Below are 27,131 nucleotides of genomic sequence, written 5' to 3' on the forward strand. Positions count from 1 at the left end.
ATTTTACTTTTCAAATAACTAGCCACTAGTGTAGCCAGCCACCTAAAATAGTTACTATGAAAAGAAAAATATATAATGCTTTTAATAAATCTAGCTAATGTAATTAGCTATTAATAATGGGACTAGATAGCAATTAACAATAGAGATAAAGAACTGCAATTAAATATTTTTTGCTCCACCAAATTACAGCAAATTGATGCATAGAAGATAAAAATATTTTATGTTGGGCAGTGGTAACAAATTTCTTTTAAATAAGCTGAGTTCTTGTTAAATTAGCTACCTGGAATAGCTATTACGAAGGGAAAATATACGATGATTTTAGAGTTCAACTAGCAGTTACAAAAATATTTAATATTTATAATCATACATATTATGATTTAAATGCATTTTTGTTTAAAACAATCAGACCGAAAAGTAGGAAAATACTCTTAAGAACTGCATTTTTTGCTTTTAAATTGCTTACTTTATTAACAAATAATGGATTAAATTAAAGTATAACATCCATACTTGCCAACCTATGACACTCAAAAATCAGGAGATTTTTTTAAGAAATCGGGAGATTTTTCATAATGTTAAAAAGACTTTTTAAATGATGAAAATATAGTTTTTGATAATGAATTTAAATAGTAACTAATTCTTAAATGCAAGCAACACAAAAATGCCTTACACATAAAAAACATTTTTATTACTTGCATCGTTAGGAAGAAAAAAAAAAAAAAAAAAAAACTTTAATCAGTTTTTGTACAAATGTTATAAACAGTGGCAGATTTTGTTTCCTTTAAGAAAGAAATTTCATAATTTTGTTCATAGCAATTGCCACGTAGGCCTGCTTTCGCTAATAAAAGTTTTTCTAATTTGTCATCACTAATATTAGATCTAAATTTAGTCCTCGTTTTCTCAACAACATTCTTAATTCTTAAATGCAAGCAACACAAAAATGCCTTACACATAAAAAACATTTTTATTACTTGCATCGTTAGGAAGAAAAAAAAAAAAAAAAACTTTAATCAGTTTTTGTACAAATGTTATAAACAGTGGCAGATTTTGTTTCCTTTAAGAAAGAAATTTCATAATTTTGTTCATAGCAATTGCCACGTAGGCCTGCTTTCGCTAATAAAAGTTTTTCTAATTTGTCATCACTAATATTAGATCTAAATTTAGTCCTCGTTTTCTCAACAACATTGAAAATCCTCTCACATTCTACATTACTATGGGGAACTGTCAGGATGGCCAACATAATTCTAGACAGTTTATTTTAAAATTCCATCAGCATCTTTCACTTTTCCAATTCTACTGGGTGTCAGTCTACAACTCCACTGGGTGTCAGTCCTAGCTGATTTTATAACTTCATCCAAGTTTTCTAATTGTAAACTGCTGTTATGTAGTTGTTGGAACTGTTTCAATTTTTCCTTCCTTTTAGAACTCCTTTCAAGATAATAATAAATATCAAAAACGTGTTCATCCACATTTATTGGTAAAGAAGCTGCCCCCTTTTCAGCTGCTAAATTTAAGAGGTGACAGGTGCACCTCATAATCTGCAAATCTGAATTTTCCTTTCTCAAGATGCCTGCAACACCAGTCTTCAAGCCTACCAATACTGGTGCATTATCGGCAACAAGTGCTAAGCAATTATCCAGAGGAACTGCATTTTCTTTTAAAGTTTTAATAATTAGCTGTGCTATATTAAAACCTGTCAAATGTCCTCCTAAAGTGGAGACAGAAAGTAAACTGCACTCAATTTCTAAAGACTCTGGATTGGATACAGTTTTGAATCGGTATTATTGCTTCCATAGAGAGGCAGAACGGAGCTGTTTTAATGCAATCAATAACTGAAGATTTATTTTTCAAATCCAGTTCTTTAACAATTGCACCTGTTTTGATTCTTGAGTATTTCTTAGCGATTTCACTATCGGGAAACATTTTTCTAAATACAACTGCAGCATGATCCGATGCATTCAGTGGCAGGTTGTGCTCCAGTAAAAAGGCAGAGAACAGATATCTGCATTAATAACTTTTTGGTCCTTTGTTCCCGAAGAAAAATTTAATTTTCCGTTTTTTTTTTTCAAAACAACTCCTGTTGTGCTTGTGTTTTTGTGTACGCACATGTTTGAGAACATCCACCCTTCCACCATGCGAAATCGAAAAATCGCAACGACAGGCGGTACACATCGCAAATTTATTACATTTCCTTGAGGAAATAATGGAAGGAAAGTCAACTGTGTACGATTTTTGAAATGTACATGAGTATTTCACCTTTCTCACACACATAACAAAAGATGATAATTACTAAAACTATTTCCCGAAGGCACACGTACTCACACAACTCAGGACAAAATGACCGAAATAACTATAGAACATCCAAATAACAGCTTGCTTTGTCCTCATTGGCTAATATATGCCAGATGACACGCAGTGGAGCCCGATGCCCATTGGAGAACTGGAGAACGAAGTTTCTGGATACGTATATGCTCTCACTCACAAAGCAGAAGTTATCTAATTCGCAAGGTTTTGTTTTAGATATAATCTAGAGAAAATTCAATTGCTTTCAGACGTCCAAAATCACTTTTTTTTTTTGTTCATATAACAAAGTATTAAGCCAAGTTCCATAAAAATCATGTAAAAATTTTAAGAATAAGAAAAAGTCGGGAGAAATACATTGTAAATCGGGTTGGCGGGAGAGCGGTCGAAAATCGGGAGTCTCATGCCTAAATCGGGAGAGTTGGCAACTCTGAACATCTTATGCTTTACTGAATGGTAATACACTGGTATGTGGAAGATAAGAGTATTTTATTTCAAGGAATGGCAACAAATTGCTTTTAAATGGCCAAGTTTGTTGATTAAATTGGAAGATAAAATACTTACATTTTGTCAAATGGTAAAAATATGGTACATTGGACATAAAAATGTTTTATTTCAAGTAATGTTGCCACTGTCTGCTCTTAAATCACTGAATTTGTTAATAAAAAATTCATTATATTTGTATAAAATTTGAAATAAATAAAAACAAGTTTGAAATTCAAAATTCTGGTTTCTGCAGAAGTTCAGATAAAGTACTATGGGTGTTTGAAGTTTGTTAGCTCTAGCTACTGTTGAACTTCCATAATACAAGGAATATATGTATATATGTTACCGTGAAAGACCGAAATTGGAGAATGTCAACATTCACCAAATACGTTGGTGAAAGATAGAATATTTCTTTATATTCTTGTACATTCAGACCCTCACCGGTGTATGTCGACAATCACAGATATGCTTTGGTTTAGGTCGAAAAGAGAGGAGTATATGTACACGCTGCCATTCCAAAAGGAAGTGTTCGACAAATAAATGCAGTTGTAAAAGCAAGGGCCTCTTGTGCAATTCAAAGTGTCATAATAGTTTAAGTTGTTGCAATAAATAAGATTTGAATCACATAATTTGGTAAGTTTATAACTTCTATTATTTTCCTTTCTCATTTTGAATGTACTGTGTGTTTTAAGTTCTTATATTCTTAAGTTCTTATTCTAAGTCTCAAGTGCGTTTTTTCGTGAATGAATTACGGAGAAGGAAATATAATATTCTTATATGTTCAACATTCACCATTAGTACATGGTGAATGTCGACATTCACCGGTGTAAGTCAGAAATAAGAGTATTTGGAAAATATTTCGGACATACACCAAGCGACTATGTGAATGTTGACATTCACCGGTGAAAGTCGACATTCTCCAGATTTCGGTGTTTCACCGTAACATATACATACATACAGATTCTTTATTATTTAATAATAGTGATTTGAAAAACAAATATTTTACACTTTGTCAAGTAGCAATGCATGAAAAATGATACGGGCAAAAGAAGTGAGGATCAAGACTAACAGCATTATCCTGGTGCTAAAATAGTCTAATAGCATACTAAATTTTATAATGTTAATGCAATTTGATTTTAAAAGTTCTGAACTGAATTTCCAAAACAGAAGTTTAAAGCTACCCTTTCCACCTAAAACAATATTATTCTAGTATTGTTTTGCAAGACTGTAGAGGAAGTTAAAAAAATTCATAATTTTTTGTTTCAAACATTTGGATCACAAAACTACCTCCTAGCAGATGGTGATTCTAAATTCCGTCAGACGTTCCGAATGTTTATAGTAAAATAGCTACAGCAGATGTAGCAAAAAAGTGCATACAGAATCTCTTCGTACTCATAAAATAAGTCCTATCGGGTAATTGAGGATTTAGCAACTAGTTGGGAATCACATTAGATAACAGTATAACACAAGTACAACATTTAACAATGAACAGGAAGCTTACTGCATCTTATAATTTAATAAATATAAGTCAGCTCGATAGTGAAATTTCCTATGAAATATCAAACAGAACAAGGAACGAGTAAATTTTATGTGGCACATTGAAATAATCTATATATTGTCTGTGTGCAGGGGCCATTGACTGAGAGTCTAACACATAATTAAAGATCACATATCAAGCACCAGCAAGATTTATACAAAACTTCTAGATTTTCTATATGCATCTTTTTGCTGTATTTGCAATAATTATTGTGCTATCAATTTTGAAAATGCCATAATGAATAACTCTGCATTATTTTGATACATATCTCAGATTTAAGACTTGCTGCTATAAAAACAATGTTTCTGCTATAAATGCATTGTTACATATCATCTTGATTCTTTTGTTTAATGTATAATATTGTTCAGTATACTGATATACCTTCTTTAAAAGTTCAATATAAAAGAGCATATTATTCATCGTCCTGAAGATTGAATAAAAAAATAAATACTCCCCCCCAAAAAAGTGATTAGAAGTAAATTCTCTAAGAAAATAATGACACAGCAAAAGAAAAAAAAGGGGGGAAAACCTAACAATATTCCAGCAATATGAGTGGAATCATACATTATAAAAATAATTGTATACATCATTTTAAAGAAACTCTGAAGTCAACTCATAACCTAAAAGAAACTTGTTTGCAAATTGTATTTAACTTTGATACATGTTTTATTTACTTATTAAAAGATCTCAGTTATTTAGACAGTAAAATCAAAATACTTTAATAGAAAAGACTTACATGTATTTTAATAAGTGTCATTACGTTTAATTTAAACTTGAAATATTTTAAATAAAACACTCTCATACTCCATAACAGTTTTAATGAATGTAAAAGAATGAGAATCTGTCTCAAGAAGTTTCATAAAGAAGCTATGCAAATAGCCTGGAGCTAAATACTTTTACATATACAAATAAAAATCAAACAATCACATTTTGCATTATTTTGCCAATAATTTGTTTGATAAAATCTTTCTAGAAAAGAATATGATATAACACCTGAGAAAATAAAAATAATTACAATGATGAGATCTATAATTTTACTATTATATGCTGGTATTTTTTTTTTTTATCCTTTAACTATTAAGTTTTTGCTAATTCTTTCCTCAAGTTATTTCATATAATTTGTTATGGAATTTTTATTCTTAAAACAATAAAAATTGAGATATAAAATAATCTTATTTTAAAATTAACAGATGGTTTATTTCAGAACAAGATTAGATTACAGGTATCTCAACTTTTGCTGCTATTAGTGAACCATTAGCTCAGCATTTCAAGTCAAAATGATATGCAAATTAAATATACTGAACTTTACTGACTTACTTTAACTTTTACATTTTTGACATTCTCTACATTTTCTATTTCAGCATCCATTGTTATTCCTAAAACAAGACCAGCAGTGAATTTGTGGATGTTTTCTGAATCAGCAGCAGGCTCATGTATCACAGCACTGGCTTGCCTTACCCGTTCAAGACCTTCAGGACTATCAACATTCAGACGTAAAGAAGGGCATGGACAAGACTGAAGTAAAGGTTGAAGTACTCTAGCTACAGTCCCTGGTTTAGGATCTTCCAGAGAGTCCAAGTCTCGGAAAAGAGCAGATGTGAAGCTGTCTGGATGGAGACCTTGATCTTCTTGAAATCTAAAGTTTAAATCACTCTTTAATATCGCAGAAAGTTACAAAAATAATTAATAATGTAAAATTCTTACAATGTTAAGAATTAACAAACAGTATTTAATATTTTTTTCTCCAAATTTGTAATGAAACTTTTTTTAGGAATTATAGCTGAACCTATTGGCTAACTAATTGTCCTATCATTAGAGTAGTGCCTACAATATATCTTAGGAGGTAACAGATACCACAGTGGCCAAGCATGGGAAAAGGCAACACACAACTGAGCTCTACATGCAAACTGAATCCCTACTCTTGGCTTCAGATTGGTAATCATTCTGTGCTAATTGCCATATCATCTAAGTCAGCACAATGCTTAAATTAACATTGAAAATTTCAGTTTAAAATTACCATCCTTGCTATTTATCACAATCATCTTTTTGAAGTTGCTCATATCAAGATATGAATAAATAAGCTTAATAAGATGGAAATGAATATTATTTCATTTCTAAGCAACAGCAAGTTTCATAAATGAAAAACATTAGTTAAAAGATAATTCAAGCAGAAATGAAAGATAACACTGTAATTCTTCTTTACGTACTCACAAATATCCAATATTAAAAAAGTGATCTTGAAGCAAACTCAACACATTCCAGTCTGCAAATAAACCAGACTAATTTTCAACTAACTGAGAAACTTTGTTGGTAGCAGTATTCATACTTTGCATAAACAAGAATGCAGTACTAGAGCATTCTTAAAAAACCCATCTCAGTCTCTCAAAAATGTCTGTATCGGAAGTTTTCTCAATATCGCTAATGCTCGATAGACAAAATATTTAACAGCCTATATCTCTCATTTATTCATTATTCTAACATCTTTCCGTACAGAATTACAAATATTACAAAATAATGAGCAATTAAACATATAAAAGTACAGTTACAAACCCACAATTAAAATATTATTTACAATACATAATAAATACATTACAACAAAATAATACATGAAGTAAATAACATCCTATATAGTACACAAAGTAGATAAAAACCCATGTATTAGCCATAACTACAAAAATAGCTGAAGAAATTAGCACAAATATTTACATAAATTACAATACATATATGCCACAAAATCAAAAATAGAAAAAAAAAAAAAAAAAAAAAAAAATATTAAAGTGCATTACTGATTTTATAAGGATATGTATTCTTTAAAGAGCATGATATTAAGAGATATATTATGCAAATAAAACTATTTTTAAATTCCTACTATTAGCTCACACTCTCCCTATATCTTATTCAAATTTTCAATTGTTAATAAAATACTTTTTTTTTTATCCACTAAATTTCAAACACATTTTTTTACACTTCCAGTGGATGGCACTTGATGTGAATAGTTTTTCATTATATATAATTATTAAATTATTATTTTTTAAACATATACATATTTAAGACAAAATAACACGCCGAATAAATACTAATTCAGAAGTCAAACAACAAAAATCAGCATTATATTTACAAAATATTCACAGGACTAATTTCGATGGTTTTACTGAACCACCATCGTCAGCTGCAAAACCGCAAATGAACAAGATAGGAAATAATGATTAGATAAGATAAGAAAGCCTGGACAAGAATACGCAAGTGGCGCCATCTGTTGGTGAAACCAAAACTAATTAAACCACACTGGCAAGGAAAGCCGTGTGGTTCCTTGCCAGTGTGGTTTAATTTACATTGGGCAAACTAAGAGAGCCTTAAAATTTCGCGTCAAGGAATATGAGGCATATGTTAGAAAAAAGGAAACACAGAAGTCTTCTGTTGCTCAACATTGTTGGTTCGAAAATCACACTTTCAATTTTTCTGCTGCCAAAATTATTCAAAAAACATCTTCCATTGGAGAACTGGATTTTCTAGAGGCATTTCACATTCATAAAAATCTTTCTGTTCTAGTTGACGATCCTAATTCCAATCCAAATTTGCCTTCAGCCTTTAAAGAAATTATGTTTTAGTTCTGGTTTCACCAACAGATGGCAACACTTGCTTATTCTTGTCCAGGCTTTCTTATCTTATCTAATCATTATTTCCTATCCTGTTCATTTGCGGTTTTGTAGCTGAGGATGGTGGTTCGGTAAAACCATCGAAACTAGTCCTGTGAAAATTTTGTAAATATAACGCTGATTTTTGTTGTTTGACTTCTGAATTAGTATATACATATTTGTTTGTAATATTATTCATTTAAATATATATAATTATATAATAATTTTTCTTTGTTGACCTAAGTAGGAATTGACTTTAAAATATATATATATATATATATATATATATATATATATATATATATATATATATTACTTGTTAAAAGCTGTGTTACAGGGGAAAAAATTGCATATTTTTAATTTTATAATTAATATTTTGAGCATACCAATAAATGATATATTGCAAATTTATTGCAATAATTATACTTCTATTACAAATATATACTGTGAAAAATATCAATAAGAATACATTTTACTGTACGTTCAGAAGGGATAACTATTAATTTATGCATTACATGTAATACCATCTCATGGTAAACATGATGATTAAATTAATAGCTATTATATGTGTGCAAAACAGATTTTCTATTTTAAAGATAACAGACAATTCAAATCCTTATAGCTCTAAATCATACCATACCTCTGCAAAGAATCAACTTGCTCCAAAAATGCTTCACAGGGTCCTAAAGCAGAAGTATTACTCCCTCTTATTAGGACCATTAACTGCAGTGAAAGAGCTCGAAGTCTCAGTTGTCTTAAGCAAATTATTTCTTCACTGTTTAAGCCCAGAAACTGGTGACTAAGGCAAAAGGATAACTGCAAAATCTTAAAAGATATTAATTTATAAGTTTATTTTTATTCATTACTTGGTATGTAAAGTGAATTAGATAATTAATTAGGATGTGAATTAAATAAATTTAATAATAAAATAAGTAAAACATACACCTACAAAAATAACAAAATATTTATTTAATCAATCATAAAGCATCTGCTTAGTGTAGCTAATTATTATTAATACTGTTTGTTAAATAACTAACCTGTTCTAGGGATGATTTCAAAGAACTACTCTGTAATGGTGATAGCAAAGATGGATTTAACCAATTCTTATTAGAAATTATCTGAAAAAAGAACATTATTGATTTAAATACTACACAAGAAAGGGAAAATGTACTATCCTTCAATTTAAGGATGATTTTTATGCCTTTTTTTAAAAAGATTATTTATAAAATTAGAACAGTTTTTGCAAATATTACAAAGAATTTGAAAAGTTAACAAATATGCCATACAAGCAATCAACTAATTTGATAAACATCTAGTAAATAAAGCTTCTGCACTAACAGGTAACCTTATTTAGTAGATGCTTGTCAAAATCAAATAAAGGGGTAGGGATTGGAATCTTTAGGACATCTTGCACATGCTAAACCCATTAAACATACAATGATAATTACACTCACGTTTGTGAAAATTGCAACACCAAGAAGGAATCGTCATAATTGAATGCAATTTAATACACAGTTGAGTGGTAGTGGTACAAATAAATGATTAAATGTTCAAAGCAAACAAACAAGATCAAGAGATCAGAATCAGTATTTTGTGTGGCCACCATGCGCCGCAATAAGTGCTGCTACACGACGTGGCATGGAGTCAAACAAAGTTTGAATGTCTGACTGAGGAAGAGCATTCCATATCGTTTGTACGCGTACCCAAAGTTCGTCTGCAGACGCAACAGGATGAGGATCACGAGCAAGACGCCGACCAATGACATCCCACACATGTTCAATTGGCGACATATCCGGGGAACACGCAGGCCAAGGAAGAAGCTGTACCTGCTGCGCTGCAAAGAAGGATTTAACAATCCGAGCAGTATGAGGGCGGGCATTGTCCTGTTGAAATACAGCGCCTGGCAAGCTTTGAAGGAAGGGAACAGCTTCGGGCTGTAGAACTTCACGGATATACCGGTTGCTGTTCAGATTGCCCACAATTCGTAGCAATTGAGATCATCTATGATATGCTATGGCGCCCCAGACCATAACTCCGGGTGTTAGTCCACTGTGGCGTTCACCGGCATAGCGTCTGACACGAATGCGGCCATCATGGTACCACAAATTAAAGCGGGATTCGTCAGAAAACACGACAGGCTGCCAATCAGCACGCCAGTCTCTATGCTGATTGGCCCATTGTAGCCGCAGGCGGCGATGGTCGTGCGTTAGGGGGATCCTGTATAAAGGAGTCCGTGCGCGCAGTCCACACTGCAGCAGACGTCTACGAATTGATGAAGCACACAATGAAACACCTGTAGCTATTGACCACAGTGCTGCCAATTGTCTAGAGGAAGCTGTACGGTCCGTCCGCGCCATGCGGACCAGGTGTCTATCATCGCGAGCTGACGTCACATTTCGGGGTCCACTCCTGGATTTCCGAGTTGTCCGACACTCGTCCGTCCACTGCTTCCAAATGCGCATCACTGTGCTGCTGTTACGCTGCACACGAGAGGCTACTGCACGATACGACAATCCAGCTTCACGAAGGCCGATGATTCTCCGTCCAAACTCTGTAAGTTGTTCAAATCTCGCTCTCTTTCGTCGACGAGGCATAAGTACAGATTGAGTTAACGTTTACCACTAGCAGATAACCACCGATAACCATACACGCCTCGCTACAGCCGTCTATTTATTCGGATCCATCAGCCGTTCAGAGGGCGCTGCTCAGCATACGCATGCGCTACGGATTTGCAATTCTAATCATTTGCATATCGTGCGCTACTTTGCATTTCCTGAAAATTTCAGCTCACTCGCGTAAGTCCTTCATGGTGTTGCAATTTTCACAAACGTGAGTGTATTTACTAAATTTAGCAGTTTAATTAAAAACAAACTATCATAACATATAATTCACATCTATATAATTATGATACTTTTCTAAAGCTCCTTTATTATGCATTAAACATAATGTTAGTTATCCTACATAACAAAACAAAACAAAAAAACCTCAGTGATTTCAATTAAAGTTTCCTTTTAACCAAACACATCACAGCTCAATTTATAAGACCTCAAATTTGGAAGCCAAAGGTTCAAAACCGATCCCTGACATGTCGCCTAAATATTTTTTTGTTTAAATTTCCTTTCTGTTAATTTATATCCTTAATGTTCCCTTTACTGGGGAATGTTCTCCATTTTCTCCAAGTCTAGAATGCCCCCAGCTTGTTCATCAAGTGTATATAAGTGGTTACTTATTCAGTGCGAACAATAAAGTCTCGAATTGAGACTTGCCTCTTCAGTTGCCTTAATACAATCATTTCATGTACATCAAAGTTTGATGGAGGCGTAGGTAAATCACTTACTATGGAAGAGCTATGTCGAAGCTTACATATTTGAGGACTTCCCCAAGTTTGGTCTCTCATAGGATTCTAGTAGAAGATTGAGGAAGAAGGTTGATGGGAAGGAAACCCAGCAGGAGCTAGTTCTGCTCGGAATAACATTGTACGAGTATTGATTCTGACTTACCTAATACTTCTGTATATTCACCCGAGACAACCAACAAGATACCAACATGTGAACATATAAACAGGCTTAAGGACTTATCAAGGACCAAAGCGCCACCTATAACTATTAGGATGATCAAATGTATCTGGTGAATGTCATCTTACATCTCTTTGGAACTGCTCAACTGTCATTTGATAATGATGAAGATACTTTCAGTAATTGGACTGCTTTAAGAAATGCTCTGAAAAATATATTTTGTTGTGCAGCATATATGAAGTGCCACGCTGAAAGACTACTAAACACACATGTGCAGCCAAAATTGGATGCCAATAACACGAGTTGAAAGGGAAAGTGATAATGAAGAAGATAAAGAGAGCACCTTGACTTAAGAAGAATTAGAAGAATTACAAGAAATTAAACACATATTACTTATTACAAGAAATTAAACACATTGTTTAAAAAAAAATTAAAATGCACATGTAATGTCTGATTTTGCAATGGAAATTGGCCCAAATAGGATTAGAAAGAAAAGAAAAGAAAAGGGGGGGAAGAGAACACTTCTCAAGAGGCACTGAAAGACTCTGTGCTCCTTAATGCAAACTTTTCAAGAGTTAATATCAGTCATTGTTCCAAGTAAAAATACCAAATTTGGCAGCCTAATACCATATTTTTTTAACAATAGTTGTAGAACATACTTAATTAAGCAGTAATAAAAATTCTTTCAATCAACATTTGTTCCATTTTTTTTTCCATTTAATTACAAAAATATTTAGGTTTCTTTAAATTATATGTATGCTTTTTTAACCTAAATTATACCTAACAAAATTTTTTCATGGAAAATTTACCAGGTAACCAAGAAAGTTTGTACGGTTTTTGTCACTCATCAAAAAGGCCCACAAAGATCTTAAAATGGCCATTTTATTCTTAGAAATAATCACTATTGGCTTTAATTACATGTTCACAACAAGACATAAGCTTATAAATGTGCTTTCTGAAAAAATCCTTTCTTCTGAAGTACAAAAACTACGACACAGCCTTTGTGACAACGTCATGTTTTCAGAACTCATGTTCTCTCAGGTGGTTATCCATGGCCAAAATCACAAAATAGTTCGATTTAGCAGTGCCCAGGAAATAGAGTTGACTAAGAACTTCCCAGCCCAGTGTTCTGATCAACTTTTCATTCATGTTTGAATACAAGATCTGGTATTATCATGGAGTTCTTCTGTTGACCAGTGCTGGCTGCATCTGGTACAGTCAAAAGTCTTTAATCCGGACTCATCAGGACTTCGGCGATTCCGGATTATTGATTTTTCCGGATTATAGATCATCAGTTTAAATCTGGTAAGATGGCATGCAGAAATTATAAAATTAAAAATATGAAACCGTAATTTATGAAATAAAGAGCAATTATGATCTAAAGGGTATCAAAATTTACAAAAAAAAAAGCTTAATATTTATTTGTTTCCTTTATTAAACATTTCTTTCAACGTGCGCATGCGTAAATCACGAGTACATGCGCGCGCATGAACTCGTGATATTTATAATGACGAGGAATTTAATTTAAATCATATCAAAGATGGAATACATCGAGATGAAATACTACATTTAGTAAGGAATTATAAGCTGAATAAAATAAAAACATCTGCCCTGAAGATAAGAATAGTGCTGACAGATCAACTTCCAGTTCATTGCGCGCCGCGACGCCCCCCCCCACCGCAGAGCAGCGTGAAATTGATAAACAGATTTTGGAATGTTTAGAGAAACAAAGGATATGCCTTTATCCATTTTCCCCAGCAATTCTACTTTTTGTTTGATGGACATCGAAACAGACTTTTGCTTTGTAGATCCTTTGGCAGCTCCAGCATTGGAAATTCTATTTGACATAATCGAAAGTTCAAGCTTACTTTTATAAAATTGCTCTAACAGTCTGCAAAAAATAATAAGTCGGATCCAATTCAAAGATTAAGGAACAATGCAATCTGCAACATTAACTGAAATAGATAATTAGATAATTTTAGCTTAGCTTATACCGTCCATTATACATTAAACATGCATGCATAAATGTATTATGTGCATGCGTAAAAGTATTATGCGCATGCGTGAACGCATTATGCATTGACGCATGCGCAGAAAGTTTGTAGTTTTGAGGTCCGGATTATAGATCATTCCAGATTAACGACTTTTGACTGTATAATGCAACTAAAACTCTTTGCAATTGTGATGAGTAGCCCTCAGCTATTATAGTTTTTCCACTTTCTAGATATTCATAGTGGACAATGCCAACGCTTCTCCACCAAACATACAACATTAACTTCTTTTGGTGAATGTCCAATTTAATGGCCAATCAGACCAACCCACAGGTCGATAAATGATGCTTTTTCTTCCGGTTATCACACATGATTCATTTTTGGTCTATATAAAGACTTAGTCCTGATGTAAGGCTTAATTATGACATGACAGCAACAACAAGCAGATGTTCAACAGTTGTAGATTGTTTTTCTTGGAACCCACCTGCTTAGTTTCTATGCCATCCCAAGGTTATGAAGATGTGATCAAATGGTTTTGTTAGGTACTCAAAGCCTGTAAGCAAGCTTCTGGCAGGTTTGATGAGGATTCTGCTTTATTTTTTCCTCCAGCTGAACAGTCGTCTGACAGCTGAGCTGTCGAGGGTGGATGGACGACCAACACGAGGCTCGCCTTCAAGGCGGTCATCTCCGGAAGAAACTCGGCTGAACCATTTTTGAGCAATCCATTCCGTTACTGACATCTCTCCAAACGCAGAGCATATTCTTCTGGCAGGCTCTGCAGCTTTGTTTCCCAGTTTGTATTCTTAATGAAAAAACAAGCCTCAAAATCTCCTTTTCCAATGCCACATTTTTTTTAAGACTGCTCATCCTAAAAAACCAACAGCAAAAACTATGTGATGCACTAAACAACTCTCTACTATGTAAGGTTTGAAAGGAGTGTAAACATATGATGTCGTCAGAGTTAATCTGACTACACTAAAGTATAAATTGTAACTGTTCTCAAAAACTGTGCAGACTTTCTTGGTTACCTGATAACTTTGCAGAATGCAATTTTGCTGTACATACAATGTAACATCCACATTCAGCATGGGAACAACTTTGGAACAAGTCTTTATGATGACAAAGTGAAGTTTGTGTTACTGTTGGTGGCTTACATATCAAGTACTTTAATCTTTCTATATGGTTTTTGTAATCTATTCTGGAATTAAATTATTGTACGATGGATCCAAATTTTCTTAACCTGTCATAGTGCCAATGCTGAATCCCTCAGAAACCATACTTAGTTTTTTTTACGACTAAGATCCTGTTGCCCTTTATCTGTTATTTAATTTCTTTGCTGAGCTCCGAGTGTTTACCTTTAGTGCAGAAAATAGGAAGCTATTCTTTACATAGTTTTGCCATGGTCTTGAACATCTCACAACTTATATATTGTACATTTCTTACCTTCCATATTAAGCAAGCCTTGGCAGAGACATACATTCATAAGACATTTTTTGCTTAGTTTTGGCAGCATAATATACATCTGCCATTTCATAACTTTATTCTGGGGCACACTATATACTCATGCTATAAACTCAGAAGGCTTCTTTCTATTCGCAGCATTATGTAAGAAAAGAACAAACTTCTTCTGAATTCAGCGAACCTATCAAAAGCTTATTCTTTAATATAATAAAAGTTATTTTCTAGCTTAGTGCAATTTACCTGAAAGCTACCACAATATGTGGCACACCAATTAAACATACGCGCAAAACATCTACGTTATACAACATTGCTTTTTTTTTTTTTTTAAAAAATCCTTTTAACAGCAAGAAAGACAAAGGTACTATAATGTAGAGGAACATGCAGATAAATATCATCAGCATAAGCATTCTCCATATACAAATTAAAGCACATAGCTGACAATTCAGCTATATTCAGAAATCAGATTTAAGATTTTAATTATTTCATGTTTAAAAAATAAAATTAAATGTACACACACATATATGTCATAATAAGAGCAAAGGAAAAGGAAAAGACAGAACACTGTAGATGCGTGATTAGATCCATATTGAAGAAGAATTTTGATTGCGTAGTATTTAAAGAACTTGGCAGTCGAGGCAGTTTTAATTCCATTTTTATTTCCAGTTGATATTTGTGGCCACAATCACTTGGCACTCTAGTCGTGCCTTTCCACAGAAGATTTACATTTTTGATATTGTTGAGATAGAAAGCAAGCCAGGGAAATTACATCTTAGCACAGCACAGAGCAAAAGCTGAAGTGCGTAGTTACGAAAGATGGAAGCACGCGAAGAGAAAAGTTTTGGTTTACAGTGGCAGTTTCAGTTCTTAATGATTACGTCATCAGAGCTGCGCCGATCATAGAGTGATCTAGAAATGACGCAATGCAAATCTATCTAGAAATCTAGATCTAGAAATGACGCAATTATTACGATTTTAGAATAGAGAGGAAGAATTAATGTTTATAGTTTAATCTATAATTTTGATTCATATATTTTTATCTTACATATTCCCCCCTTCAAAAAGAAAAAGGCGTAGCGACAGAGAAGCCTTTTTAAAGAAAAAGAGTTAAAGCACAAGCAAATTTAAAAAAATATAAATAAATAATAAAATTTTGATCCTGTAAAGTATTATTTATAAATATCAATTTTTTTTTAAATAGATTCTTAATTTTTAAGTCCTATTGAATTTTTCAACATTTCAGTCCAAAAGTCATTTTGTTTGAGAGTTCACATAATCATAATTCATCAGGGAAGGTTCTTGTTATTACAGAATATCACAAAAACTTTTACATAATCATTTCTTATAATTAAATGTAATGCACATAAATATTTATGATACTTATTTCGATACTGATAAATTATAATTTAACATCATAAATAATAGGATTAAGATTTTCAGAATTTATGGTTTTACCGTTATCATCTTTCATTTACAATTCCTGATTTTACCGAACTGGAAGCCTCACAAAACTTCTAAACAAACATATCCATCAATAGGGCTGTCCTCTTGAGCTAACCAGTGTGTTCTCTGCACTGGTGGCCCAGGGTGCCTAGACAGTTACTTGAAAAGGCCTCCGTTCCTTGCATTAAGGTAACTGGCCTTTGAGAACTGCACTAATACATTCCATAATAAAAAAAATATAATAATAATAATAATATAAAAAATTTACATGCATTCATAAAATGAGAGCCTCCAACATTATCTTGCATGAAGAGGGTAAAAGGAACAACTGTACAGAGGTAATAACAGGCCTCTGTTGAAGGAACCAATACTCCCTCGACATACACTATACTTAACACACAATAACCCACAAATTTTAACATGCATTTACCATAATTTCATATTACGTATCTGTAATAATTTCACTTATTTTTTACACCTACTTCATTTTTAGAATAATTATAAAATTCATATTCAAAATTATCAACAAAATTTCAAAAACATAAAAACTTATCTTAATATCCTTCCCTATGAATAATTTAAATAGCTTAAAATTAATTACTTTGCTCACACATAATTATGAAAAATTAGAAAAATTAATGAACAAGAATTTCAGATTTTCTCAAAACAAATTGCAGAAATTTTAACCAAAGTTGAAATGAAAACTATAGAATCCGCAGCACATTCAATAATTTAGTTCCTGAGCTAGATTCACACGAATGGAATAATTTTTGAGCTGTTGAAAAAGCGGAAGTGCAAATAATTTTCTGTCGCACATACTTGCAAACACAAACTCAGTTCGACCTTGAACCCGCTGTAATGCTTCATTCCTAAACGGTAATTCACTGATGATTTCCTTTTCACTAGACATTCCAACTTCTCAATTTATCGAGATATTACTTTCAATATGTAAACACTACGCATGATTTTTTTTTTGAAGCACTTGCAAAACACCACAGCAGAAGAATGATCTGTTATTATTTAAACACTGAAAAATCAAACTTGATGATTCACTTCTTTCACATTATCTTGGATTTATCACAAAACGATGATTTGAAGAGCTGAATTAAATTTCCATTGAGGTTTCAGGCTGCAGGAAACTATCCTTACCGGCTTAATTGTAATATTAAAAGCACAGGAAAAACGGACGGAACACTGTCGATGCGTGCTTAGATCCATATTGAAGAAGAATTTTGATTGCGTAGTATTTAAAGAACTTGGCAGTCGAGGGAGTTTTAATTCCATTTTTATTTCCAGTTGATATTTGTGGCCACAATCACTTGGCACTCTAGTCGTGCCTTTCCACAGAAGATTTACATTTTTGATATTGTTGAGATAGAAAGCAAGCCAGGGAAATTACATCTTAGCACAGCACAGAGCAAAAGCTGAAGTGCGTAGTTACGAAAGATGGAAGCACGCGAAGAGAAAAGTTTTGGTTTACAGTGGCAGTTTCAGTTCTTAATGATTACGTCATCAGAGCTGCGCCGATCATAGAGTGATCTAGAAATGACGCAATGCAAAGAAGTTATTACAATTTTAGAATAGAGAGGAAGAATTAATGTTTATAGTTTAATCTATAATTTTGATTCATATATTTTTATCTTACATATATATAGGATTTTGTGAAAGAAAGATTCAATTTATTTCAATGTTCCTCCTCCTGATGAAGTAGCATTGCAGTTGATTGAATTCCTCTTTTATTATGTTGATTTTTCTTTAAATTTCATTGATTTTTTTTTAATTAGGGTATAGCTGGTTTGAAGAAGTTTTGGTTTTAATACTTATTAAATTCCTTTTTTTTTTTTTTTTTTTTTTTTTTTTTTGCATTTATAGGATTATTTTAAATTTATTACTTATAAATTTTTGGTCTTTGTGAAAAATTGGTTTTAAATTTCTTACTTTATGTCTTTACTGATTATATATATGTAAATGTATATACCTTTGCTAAGAGAAGCTGACACTGTATATACAAAGCAGCACAATTAGCAGCAGCTGATAGTTTAGGTTCGATGGCAGATAACTGCTTTAGATCTCTATAAAGAAAAAAAGAAATCAAAATGTTTATGAAATATTACTATCTACAAGAATTATATAAGTTTTAGTTAAAAATATTTCAAAATGAATATAACAAACAGTTTTTCAACATTGTGAGTAATGAAAAATAAAAGACCTTAAAATTTATGAAGCCTAGTATAACTCTTTAATACTCACAGCAATGGCTTATTTTAAGAAACAAACATTTTAAAAAACATAACATTGTACTAAAAAGTAGTATAAAAACACACTGTTCAGATTTCAGATAAAGAATGAACTAGGGTTGGATTTTTAAGTCAGTTTAATTTACTTGTAATGATAAACTGCAATGAAATGGAAATTTGTTTTCTGTCTAGAAATATAAAAATTCAAAATATGTTTATGAGAAAAGAGAAATAAATTCTACACTAGAATTTAAATATAATTTATTCCTCATTAAAGGCTGCACTTTTTACTACTAAGATTTTATTTCTTAATGTTAATAGCTTTCTGAACTTCACTCAAATAAAAACTGGATACATGTAGGCATAAATGGCCTAAATTTAACCATTGGTTGTACAAGTATATTTCTGCCACAGTAACTGTGTAGCTATGCCTCAGTTTTGAGGAAGAACACCCCAGGAAAATGGTCCACGCTTCTTTCCCTACCGCCAACTTCTCAATAAGACTTTTGATTCAACATGTATTTTCAGTGCCCCCTTGCTGCACAGACACTATATGCTTATAAAAATCTATTCCTTCTCTGGATCCATTAGTACAGCACTCACCATCATTAACCACTATACTGGCTGGGCTGCTAATCAACATACAAAAAAACTTAGATTAAATATGTATATTTTAATATCAAAACTACCAATACATCATATTAGTAGTTTTCCAAACTGGCAAACTAGGTGCATTATAAGTTCTAGGGTTTGTTTTGGATTCCATATATAAAAGAGCATTTACATCCTGTTATTAACAATGCATCTTATTATTAACAATATGTATTTTTACAGTTATATATTGAATGAAAAGTGACACTATTGATACCCCCCTTCATAAATCCAAACATTAATATAATTACTTAAATTCAAGTTAGTTTGTATATTATTTCTATTTCTAGTTTGTATATTATTTCTATTATTTCACACATTTCCCACCTTTCCAATGGCTGGGCACTTATCCCTGCATTTTCTAAGAAATGGCTAAACTCACTTAACAATCAATACGATAGTGCACAACCTGTACCATGAGAAGGGAATAGATGATGCAAATAACCGAGTCTTATATGGAAATCAAACATTTAGTTGTCAGACTCTTTCAGTCACCGCCATGCTATCTGGGGCAGCAGATATATCTTAACAAATAGTATTATAATTATCACCTAACTGTACTAATATATTGCATGCAAAAAATAATGAGCTCAAAAATAAATAAATAAATAAATAAATAAATAAAATAAACATCACTATACATACCACACATCACTTTTATCATTATATTTTATCATTCAAACTATGAACGTTTAAGCTATTTTTTTATTCTTCTCCCCCAGCAACAACTTAACAGTATTTTTATGTGACTGCGCATAATATCATAAGCAAGTGGGCATTGAAAGACGTTATTCTGTAAATTCTTTGGGGCTTCGAAAACACATAAACACATTAAAGCATAGAAAAACACACACTGTAATCTGTTTTAGTATCAGAGTATACTGCCAATAATTGTAATAAACTTTTTATCAAAAGAATCATGCGAGTAAAGCCTGCCACAGTTCTGACTACAAGCTGAAGTGAGATTATGTTTACATTTAAAAATAGTAAACAATTTATTGAATAATATTAAAATTTTCTGATATAAAATTATTTCATTACGGATTATTTGAATGCAGCATTACATTAAACACATTAAGACACTCAGCTGCTAAATTTCAATAAAATCATATTTGCCTTACAGAATGTCTAACATATGCAAAAATTAAATTAAGGAAAACAAGAGGGCAATATAACTAACAAAAAGGTAAATATTAATAATGATTTCAGGGCAATTAGCCATGGGCCCTTTAGCTGCGAGAAAAAGGGGGGACTTGCCAAAATACACTGATGAGATACTATATAAATTTCACAAGATTTTTTTTTCTTTCATTCTTCAGAACGAAGTATCAAAGAAAAAAAAAAATTAGCAAAAATTTCTGGTAGAGAAGTAATGCCGTCATTTTTCTATGTATTCTTTTTTTACTATATTCCAGGTTCCAATGGTTTTTATAAACAAATCGTAATATTTTTTGCCAACAATGAAAGGAAACGAGTCAAAATTTTTGCAGGAGTACAGAATTTCCCTGAAAACTTTTAAAGGAAAAAATAGGGAAATGTGTTTCCTAGATAGCCACCAATTGCCAAGGTTTGCATAAAGGCAAGTCTCCATAATTATCTGATTTTTTTTTAATTAAAATAATTTGTTGAGTACAGATGGAAAAGAATAGTAAAAAAAAAAAAAAAAAAAAAATTACAGAAAGATTTGAAGAAGAATATAAGTGTTTTATTTTTTTCACATACCATGAAATCTTTGTTTAATAATTAAAATTAGTATTTTAAATTGCTAAAGTATGCTTTCTTTTTATATACTGACAATGTTTAACAACTTACGATAAATATCGAAAGTTTGGGAATCGGCATGCAAACCACCAACTAGCACCTGATAAGTAATTTTTACCTTTTCATATGTAAAAATTGGCAAATTTCGCCACGGTGGTTGAGTTAATAAGTACCAACTTTCTTAAAGGGGGGGCTCAAAGCTGTTAAAGAGTTTTGTTCAAAATCTATGTCAATCTAAAGCTATTTTCTTGTCCAGTTTTTAGTTTTACAAAGTCAAGTTTCTTTTCAAATTAGAAAAGGAAAACATTTTAGCTCATCCAGCACTAATATTGAAAGATATAAATACTTATCTGTAGAACAATACTGTAGAAAAAAATTTAGACCGCGCACACAATATTACAATTAATTGGAACATAATTTTGTCTTCAACATATTTTAAAGCAAATGTTAATCTCATATAGACTGCCTGAGGTATATTAAACATGAATACTAATTGAAATGTGTGTGTCTGCAATCACAAAGCAATAATAGCAAGCTACTAGCCAAACAACAAATAATAATGGCAATTTTTGTAGTTTTAACACTGTGTCATTAAAACTGAAAAATTTCCCAACTCTAATTACAATCAATTAAAAAATTAATTAATAATTGCAAATTAATCATTATGAAATTTAAATAATTGATATTTTTACAACTTTTTCAAAAATACTCAAATATTCATAAAATTAAAAAATTAGGCATATTGAATTTTCTTATACATACTGAATAGATGTTTCTAGGATACTCTGCCTAGCTTTTGGGTTACGATGTTCTGCTGCAGCAACTCTTTCCAAAACTTGGTTCAGAAATTTTCTGGAATGCTCATCAGATTGTTCTAATTCAACAGGAGCAGCAGATAAATTCCTAAGCTACAGAAAAATTAAGCATCAATAGATGTACTCTAAACTTTAAAAATATGTATTTTTGATAGTAAATAGAAAAAATGAAGCAAAATACAATAAATGCTAACAAAATTTAAACATACAAATGTACATTAAAAACATAATTTAAAAAAAATAAAACACATATAAACTTTTAATCTTTCAGAACATGTTCAACAAAAATATTTAAAAAGAAATTTTTTATGCAAACCTTTAATTGTGGAACCAGATGAGGCAAGGTATCTTTCAAATATGAATAATGTTTCTGGGTATATTCGTCAAAAAGTGAAAGCATTACAGGACAGTTGGCAGCAGCATTGAATACCAAAATTAAATTGCAAATATCTGATTCATCAAGGAAAATTCAATGTACATAAAAAAGAAGTCTGAAGTAAATGCTCCATTAGGCTATTTTCATTATAAAAGCTGTTTATAAGTAATTTTAAACACTTCCAGTCTAATAAATGTTAGTAAGACATTTAACAGGCTTAAAGATTTTATTTAATAAGATTCACAAAACTGAGCAACTTGGATTAAAGGGAGGGTTATTAATGATAATTTTCATCAATAATGTTGTTTAGGAACTAGTTGCTCTATTAGATAATCAATAGCAGACATACTTACTTACTTTACTTATATATAAAGAAAATTGTGCAGAAGCGACTTTCTTAAGCAAATGGGCATGTTTTCATGGATAAAAGCTCAGTGGGGCTCAGTAATTTTTTGCATGAATCTAAATTAAACCTAATGGATTAGACAGTAAGCAGTATATTTAGAAACATAAAAATGAAGCTTATTACAGTACAAAGTCCAAAATCCGGATTCGTTAGGACTTCGGCGATTCCGGATTTTTCTGGATATTTGATCATCAATTTAAATCTAGTAAGATGGCAAGTAGAAATTATAAAATTAAAAATATGAAATAATGAAGTATTTATAATCTAAAGGGTATAAAATAATAATAATAATAATAATAATAAAAGCTTAATATTTATTTGTTTACCTTATTAAATATTTCTTTCAATGTAAGTTGTTTAAGTTGCTTCATTTTTTGGGCTAATACTTTCTCTTTAATTCTGTATACAGACATAATCTCTTGTTGAAGTCCTGTAACTGCTGTTTTGAGAATTCCGATTAACTTGTCAATCAAAATTTTCTCTTTTTCAGTAACTTCACTTTCTTTACTATCTGTAGCGGTATTTTCTGAATCTAGAAATATACTACAGATTTCACCATTCATTAATTGACTGATGATTGAGAAGCATTTTCATCACAATGAAAACTTCTTTTATATCATCTTCATTTATTACCACTTCTCCACATTTCTTTACAAATTCTGTTAATTGGAAAATTTCACCTTTGTTTTGCAATATCCAAAAACCTTTAAAATTAGCAGATATCATCATCAAATTTAGCTATCCCTCACTATACATATTTGGCTATGCATCATGAGCTTGGCGACTAATGACAAGTTGTCCTGTTAAATTTTATCTTGCTTCTATCACGCGCTGAGACAATTAAGCCCGAATTGTATTAGTTTAGGTATTTACTATACCTATGTGTATTTCTTACACATGCTTAAGATTTATCTTAAGATTAATTAATTAAGATAAGATTTTAAGAGTTTTGAATAAAAAAATTCCCACCATATACTTATTGAGGGCAGACGCTAGATATCTTACCGCCTGATGCAGTCTCTGTGGGTCTTAAATTCTGCGACTCGGTGCAGCCATACAAGCCCCGGCACTGGTTCTGGGTTTATGTGAATAACAAATCAGTTATTCTTAATTCAAATAGCCCTAAATGTAATCTTTGTGTCTATATTATCATCAACAAAATAGCATTGGGAAAGACATTTTTGGTAAATTTTTGCTCGTCAACGTTTTTTAGTGCATTTAACTTAAATTTGTAATCATCACCAAGCATAATGTCAACATAAAAGGTTGCCATACTCCTTCATTATTCAATTACTAACATGAAAAAAATTTAGGCATCGCTACATGAATCATTACTCAAGTTGTCATGTTTTGATAAGCATGTGTTGATGAAAGGAAAGTAATGATAAATAATGATGTAATAAATAATGATTCGCCAGATTGGTGTCCGATTAAAGATGTACCTATGTGGAATGTTTGGGTTTGAGATGTGTGCCAAAGGAGATACGCAGCAACGGAGCCAAATTATTGACCGTACAAATTTAAGTTAAAATGATTGTTTCTTCAATAACAAGGTATTTTATTTAGTTTCGAAGTGAAATTAAGAATCGGGACTCTCCAGATGTTCTATTATGCGTGGAGGGGGGGGGAATCAAATGCACATGCATACACCTACAAGAAAACATTGTAGGTGGTTTTGAGGTCTGGATCATTCTGGATCTTTTAGATCATTCCGGATAATGGACGTCCGGATTTCGGACTTTGCACTGTATCTAAATTGTATACTTTTAACTAACTGCTGCATACTGTGAAATTCTCTGTATGCCAAATGGTCTGGTGATGCATATCAAGAAAAGGTGATAAACACCTGAAATTTATTACTGGAACTGCGAATGTATCAATTTATATCTATGTCTTGGAGAAGTGTTCATTTTAATAGTGCTCTGAAATTATATGTTTCATCAAAATTTCATACCATCATACAGCAAAACTAGTCAGTACAATCCACTCATTTATGGATGATTGTGTGCCTCATTTACAGGTTTTCATCGCCACAACAGAATGGATATTATAAAAGTAATTGTCTTTCTATTTCCTCCCTTTAGGTACAGATTTATGTAACAAAATATGATGTTAATCTGGTTGACTTTGTCACGGAATAGTTGCGATCTGAATTCCACTAAAAATTGGCATATATAATGGGTATCAAAACTGCTGCTAAGAAGCCTGCTACAAAAATTAAACTGCAGGAAAGAATTATTAGGGTTTGGATCTATGAAATTAGCCAGGATTACATTCAGAAGTTGATAGTAGGTCTACCTAAAAAGTATGCGATCTTGAATTTTTCCATGGGTAATAGTGATGCTAGGCCAGCACCACAGTACACAGTAGGAGACAGCTTAATGCAAATGCATAAACTTTTTTCTCAGCATTTTGGTGAGTCAGTCATTGCCTACTGCACATTGAATGATTGTTCTTATAAGTGTTCGTCAGATTTAGATTTTTCTTAAAATGACCAAAAATGCTAAACAACAGCACTGCATCAATTTTTGTCAAAAGCTTGGTGATTCTAGAAGGGAACAATTCATAAGATTAGCAGGCATTTGGAGACAGTGTTGTAGGAGTAACATGAAATAAGGAGTAGTTCAACCGATTTAAAAACGGCTGGACATCGGTGCAGAGTTATCTGCATTCAGGGATGCCACAACCTGCTCGGAATGCAGCTGTTGTTGAAAGGATAGAAAATCTAATAATGGGAGATCATTGTTTGACCATACAAGATACTGAAAAAGGAAGCCGACATTAGTAATGATTCTGCACACACAATTTTGCATGATGATTTGAACATGTATAGAGTAGCTGCAAAATCTGTGCCAAAGGTTTTATTTTTTAATATTTAGATAAATTATGTTAAATTTATATGTTTGCTTATTATGGAGTCATTATATCACTGTAATAGATTTTTTCTTAAAATGTTATGACATAAATAAGCAAAAAAAGACAGCTAACTTAAATAATTTAGTAGAAGCTGTTAATTTTGTGGATTTATGTTTGAATCAGCTTTTTAAATTTGCATAAAAAATTTAAAGATTTTCACACCTAAAATTCAATAATAAGCACAAAAGACACTAAAAAAATTAATTCTTAAATACTGATCAAAATCCAATTTGTTTTCTATCTTCAGTTATTTCCAAATGATATCACAAAATTTCTGAATCATTTAAACATATAGTTAAAAAATAAAAGATAAAAATAAAAGGATACAAGCTGGATCTTCAACATTTTGTTCAGTCATATCAATAAATGGATGCAGACTCAAGAGCTCTGGCACTAGAGGTAATGTTAAATATGGATGCCTCTCTCCAAGTTTCTGTAAGCACCTAAGAGAAGAATTTTATATTTTCAATTGATACAATAATAAGAAAAGCATAAACTATAAACCTCACTGTAATTATACTTTATATGCCAATAGAAAATTAAAAATATGCAAATAAAAAAAAATTGGCTACTCATTACTTCCAGATGGATCGTTTATCCTGGGGATAACGCATTAAGTTTTTTAATAAGCTATCAATGCAGAATTTCAAGCATTCTTTTGTAGTTAGACGGCAAGATGCAAGCATTCCATGAAGAGCTTCCCTTAAGTCCATAGAAAAGTCCTATGTAGAAAATGGAAAATAATTTTGGAAAAAATACACAGCAAACTGTTACATGTAAATTAAAAGCTAACTTTGTTACAAATTTCTTAGTCTCTGCCTCACTCTCTTTTTTTTTTTTTTTTTTTTTCTTCTATAACCATATACAGATGAATTCTAGTAATTCATGAAAGTATGTAATCCATGCTCATTTCTGGATGTAAACGAACAAAGTTTGTATTTTCAGCAAGGCAAATATAATGGTACTTTTTTCCCTTATATGTAGGTGCAAATAAGCATTTTAACAAAAATATACTATATTTATAACATATTTTGTTTGAAAAAGATGTATTAATTTTATTAGTGAAATAATTTTGCATTTTCTGTGTGCTTCAGCCCTCTCTTGTTATAGTAAATGCCAATCATGGTGTTTGTGCAAATTTTTCCTTTTAGGTAAATCCCCAAATTGTGTTATTAAGTTCATATGACTAGCAAGTGCAAAGAAATGATTTATCCACACATTTTAAGACAACTAATTTCAATTTAAATGTTCCTTGTAGCTGGTTTGTTTTGCATACTGTTCAACTAATAACCTTGTTCACATTAACAGAAAATAGGAAGAGATTCTTGAAACTAGCTGTCATAATTTTTCTGTCTACAAAAATAGAAACTATGGAACATAAAAATTTTCTTTCAAAATTTCAAATTCTAACTCTTCAGTAGATTCTAACGGTATAGACAGACACATATTTGACACTGCTTATTTCAATAAAAAGGGAGGTACAACAATACAATTATATGTTATAGCAGTCCCATATACAAAATTTTAATGTTCTATGGCTAATCGTTTTTCAGTTAGTTGAGATACATACATACAGATGTTATTTTAAATCCATTTTACAATTCAT

At 31.7% G+C, this 27,131-nt stretch overlaps 1 protein-coding gene across 1 annotated transcript in view; it reads right to left on the minus strand.

The window, feature by feature from the left end:
• The window catches only part of IntS4 (integrator complex subunit 4), a 102,017-nt gene that overhangs the window by 8,507 nt on the left and 66,379 nt on the right, over positions 1-27,131 (minus strand). Inside the window, exons 10-17 of the mRNA XM_085819590.1 lie at positions 26,105-26,247; positions 25,853-25,968; positions 22,144-22,277; positions 21,775-21,920; positions 18,342-18,435; positions 8,994-9,074; positions 8,597-8,781; positions 5,639-5,957 (exon numbers count right to left, since the gene is read on the minus strand). Of these exons, the coding sequence (XP_085675716.1) occupies positions 5,639-5,957; positions 8,597-8,781; positions 8,994-9,074; positions 18,342-18,435; positions 21,775-21,920; positions 22,144-22,277; positions 25,853-25,968; positions 26,105-26,247 (1,218 nt within the window). The remainder of the gene's footprint in view (positions 1-5,638; positions 5,958-8,596; positions 8,782-8,993; positions 9,075-18,341; positions 18,436-21,774; positions 21,921-22,143; positions 22,278-25,852; positions 25,969-26,104; positions 26,248-27,131) is intronic.

This window comes from Stegodyphus dumicola, chromosome 1 (genome assembly GCF_044657685.1).
Source record: "Stegodyphus dumicola isolate Sdum_Otavi_A_Nest chromosome 1, ASM4465768v1".
Lineage (NCBI taxonomy): Eukaryota > Metazoa > Arthropoda > Arachnida > Araneae > Eresidae > Stegodyphus > Stegodyphus dumicola.